The sequence below is a fragment of the Glycine max genome, chromosome 11 (assembly GCF_000004515.6).
Source record: "Glycine max cultivar Williams 82 chromosome 11, Glycine_max_v4.0, whole genome shotgun sequence".
Lineage (NCBI taxonomy): Eukaryota > Viridiplantae > Streptophyta > Magnoliopsida > Fabales > Fabaceae > Glycine > Glycine max.
This window is the reverse complement of record NC_038247.2, coordinates 3,660,963-3,664,335: the sequence shown is the minus strand read 5'-3', so window position 1 is coordinate 3,664,335 and position 3,373 is coordinate 3,660,963. Positions and strand designations below refer to the sequence as shown.

At 38.8% G+C, this 3,373-nt stretch overlaps 1 protein-coding gene across 2 annotated transcripts; it reads left to right on the top strand.

The window, feature by feature from the left end:
* The first annotated feature begins 889 nt into the window (after positions 1-889).
* Positions 890-2,971, top strand: LOC100800613 (probable N-acetyltransferase HLS1). Of its 2 annotated transcripts, none has more exons than XM_003539236.4 (3): positions 890-1,402; positions 1,554-1,726; positions 1,821-2,971. In XM_003539236.4, exons 1-3 carry the CDS (start codon positions 1,220-1,222, stop codon positions 2,680-2,682), a joined length of 1,218 nt encoding a protein of 405 aa, XP_003539284.1. In that variant the 5' UTR covers positions 890-1,219; the 3' UTR covers positions 2,683-2,971. The 2 variants fall into 2 exon arrangements, with proteins under 2 accessions (XP_003539284.1, XP_040862525.1); XM_041006591.1 differs by having other exon boundaries at positions 903-1,402; positions 1,824-2,971.
* Positions 2,972-3,373: the final 402 nt, after the last annotated feature.

Sequence of the window (3,373 nt, the reverse complement as noted above, 5' to 3'; positions counted from 1 at the left end):
TAAAGAAATGAAAGAAATATAAAAGTAAATTGAAATAAAAAGATAAAATATTTAAATTAAAGTAAAATATAAAAATATAGAATTCACACTAAATTTTAAAACTTTCATCTCAAATACACTAAAATATATTTTAACTAAATACTACCTGAACATACTATCATCCAAAATAAACACAGTAAATAACACACGTGATGACAAAATTGAAATTAAGTGTCCAATGAAAGATAGATATATAATATTGTACTAGTATAGTAGATATATACTAGATTCCATCCCACTCCCACATGAAATATGCATGTGCATCTCATTCCATATGATGCATATATAAACATTACACATTATGGGGCGGAGGTAGTAGGGGGAAAGAGAGTAGTATTAAAGGTAATGATTACAAATGGGGTCATGATGGCAACGCGTCCTTCAGTATAAAATAAATGATTATTAAAAAATCAATTAAGAGAAACATCTCCACAATACTGCGCAGCCATAGCCGCCACTTCCTCATCCCTTGCCCCTTCCCCTTCCTTTCGCTTCGCAATGAATATTATTGATTCATTTTCATTTTTTTTTTATTTCTTTTCCGTCATTATTATCACAAGTACCAGTCATAGAGCGAGAAAAATAAATTAAAAGTCCAATATCAAAGAAAAAAAAGTCGCGCAGATAAAGAAAACAAACAGATGGAAGGTTGGGGGAATAGATAAAGACATTCAGAATTATTTTAACGTTATATATAATTCGAAGCGAAAGCAAAAGGAAGTGGTAGATTCTGGAGAGAGAAACTAAAAAATAATAGTCCTATTTTTATTTTTTATTAAAAAAAACAGCAAGAAAGAATAGCTAAAAAGTTCAGTATTTAAAGCCCACAAGGGACTTGTATTGTACCTCTGCGGAAGAATAGAAGCAGAAATATCTAAATAAACAGCTCCCTTCTTTTTTCTTTATTTGCTCCTAAATAAACAGTTCTGATTTTCCAAAATTCGTGGCTCTGCTCTGGGTCTCAAATTTCGAAGCTTTGGTAGGCTTAGGTTTCTTGCTTATAGCACAGTGCACAAGTTAAACCAGCCTTGAAAAAGCTGCGATTTGCTCACTCTCAAAATCCCTCCTCTATCTATAAAACTCTACCCGTCGCTCACAATAGTTCCTCGCACTTTGTTTGCTATCCATCTTATCATCTTCTCTACCACGCATATATACCTGTTATTATACTCTCTCTCAAATGGGTGAGGAGCTATCACCTACGTTGGTTGTGAGAGAGTTCGACCTGAATAAAGACCGAGAGAGAGTAGAAACCGTTGAAAGGTCATGCGAAGTTGGACCCAGCGGCAAGCTTTCTCTCTTCACCGACATGCTCGGCGACCCAATTTGCAGGGTCCGCCATTCACCTGCTTTTCTCATGCTGGTATATATTAACTTACAAACGTTTTAATCAATGCCTATATATATATATATGATTTATACGTACCGACACATTTATATTTCTGTCACCAACTTAATGAAAAACGATTAAACAATCTCTTAATGAAAAATTATTTTTCATGTGGATTCAACAGGTAGCGGAGATTGGCGAAGAGATAGTAGGAATGATAAGAGGTTGCATAAAAACTGTCACATGCGGGAAAAGATTGTCCAGAAATGGAAAATACAACAACACTAATGTGAAACATGTCCCAGTGTACACCAGAGTCGCATATATACTAGGCCTTCGCGTTGCTCCCAACCAACGGTAAGAATAAGATTAATAAATAACATTAACGGAGAGTAAATGCTGTTTTTGTGAATGAGATGTTAATTAATTATTTGTGTTTTTGATGATGCAGTAGAATGGGAATAGGGTTGAAACTAGTGCATAGAATGGAGTCTTGGTTCAGAGATAACGATGCGGAGTATTCTTACATGGCAACGGAAAGAGACAATTTAGCATCCATTAAACTCTTCACCGACAAATGCGGGTATTCAAAATTTCGTAATCCGTCCATTCTTGTCAACCCAGTTTTTGCTCACCGAGCAAGGGTGTCTCCAAGGGTCACAATCGTAAGTCTTTCTCCCTCAGACGCCGAGTTTGTCTACCGTCGCCATTTTGCCACAACAGAATATTTCCCGCGCGACATTGACTCAATTCTGAACAACAAACTAAATTTGGGAACATTTTTGGCGCTCCCAAATGGGTCCTACAGTGCCGAGACGTGGCCCGGCCCGGATCTTTTTCTGTCGGACCCACCGCACTCCTGGGCCATGGTCAGTGTGTGGAACACTAAGGAAGTGTTCACGCTCGAGGTGCGTGGTGCGTCGCGCTTGAAACGCACACTTGCAAAGACGTCCCGGTTGGTGGACCGGGCCTTGCCGTGGCTGCGGTTACCGTCGATGCCGGACTTGTTTAGGCCGTTTGGGTTTCAGTTCATGTACGGGCTGGGAGGCGAAGGCCCAGAGGGTGTGAAGATGGTGAAGGCCCTGTGTGGGTTCGTGCACAACCTCGCTATGGAAAAAGGGTGTAGTGTGGTGGCCACGGAAGTGTCCTCAAACGAGCCCTTAAGGTTCGGAATACCCCACTGGAAGATGCTGTCGTGTGAAGATTTATGGTGTATGAAGCGGTTGGGCGAGGATTACAGTGACGGTTCCGTTGGTGACTGGACCAAATCTCAGCCCGGCATGTCCATTTTTGTTGACCCGAGAGAGGTCTAACAAGTCAACGTCCACCTTGCCTTTTTGGTTCTTTTGTCTTTTTCTCTTTCTTTCTTTCTCATTCTGTAAGTATTTTCTCAAAATATATTATCTAGTTAGGGTAGCGACTTGGAGGTGGGAATGGAGAGAATGAGGAATATGTGCATTTATTTTTATTTTGCTAAGTTGAAGGAATATCCATATATCCATATCCCCTCACCTTTTGTTGTTACGAATTAGCTTTTTCGTAAATGGACTTGGCTTTTCATATCCCTTTCCACCCAAACGCAACCGACGTTTCCAGTGTTATTTACCTATCGTCTTTCGGGATTTGAACTTTGCTTACTTATAATATTTTTATTTTATTAAATATAAAATACTCCTTCTACTGTATTGGAATCTATGACTATGGGACACTTTTATAACAATAATGGGGTATGGCTTTTGGGTGAGGATATGAACTCGTGGGTGAATCCCAATATGCTTTTGTGTTTGGGCATGTCATGTTGCTAATCTTTTCTTAAAGACCTTTTTGACGCCAATGTCTTCTGTCCTTTGATAATATGCCCGCAGTCCATGATCTTATCTTGCCTGACTTTCTTTTGTTATTGAGTTCTCTTGGTTAGTATATTTCTTAGATATATAACGTAGATGGATTAGTTATTGGATGTATTTGCCCGATATCTTTGAATAATTTTATTATACAATAGAG

Excerpts from the sequence above, each read along its gene's own strand:
- LOC100800613 (XM_003539236.4), top strand. The coding sequence starts at position 1,220 with ATGGGTGAGGAGCTATCACCTACGTTGGTTGTGAGAGAGTTCGACCTG. Across the intron at positions 1,403-1,553 it reads CACCTGCTTTTCTCATGCTG|GTAGCGGAGATTGGCGAAGA; the intron begins GTATATATTAAC and ends TGGATTCAACAG. Across the intron at positions 1,727-1,820 it reads CGCGTTGCTCCCAACCAACG|TAGAATGGGAATAGGGTTGA; the intron begins GTAAGAATAAGA and ends TTGATGATGCAG.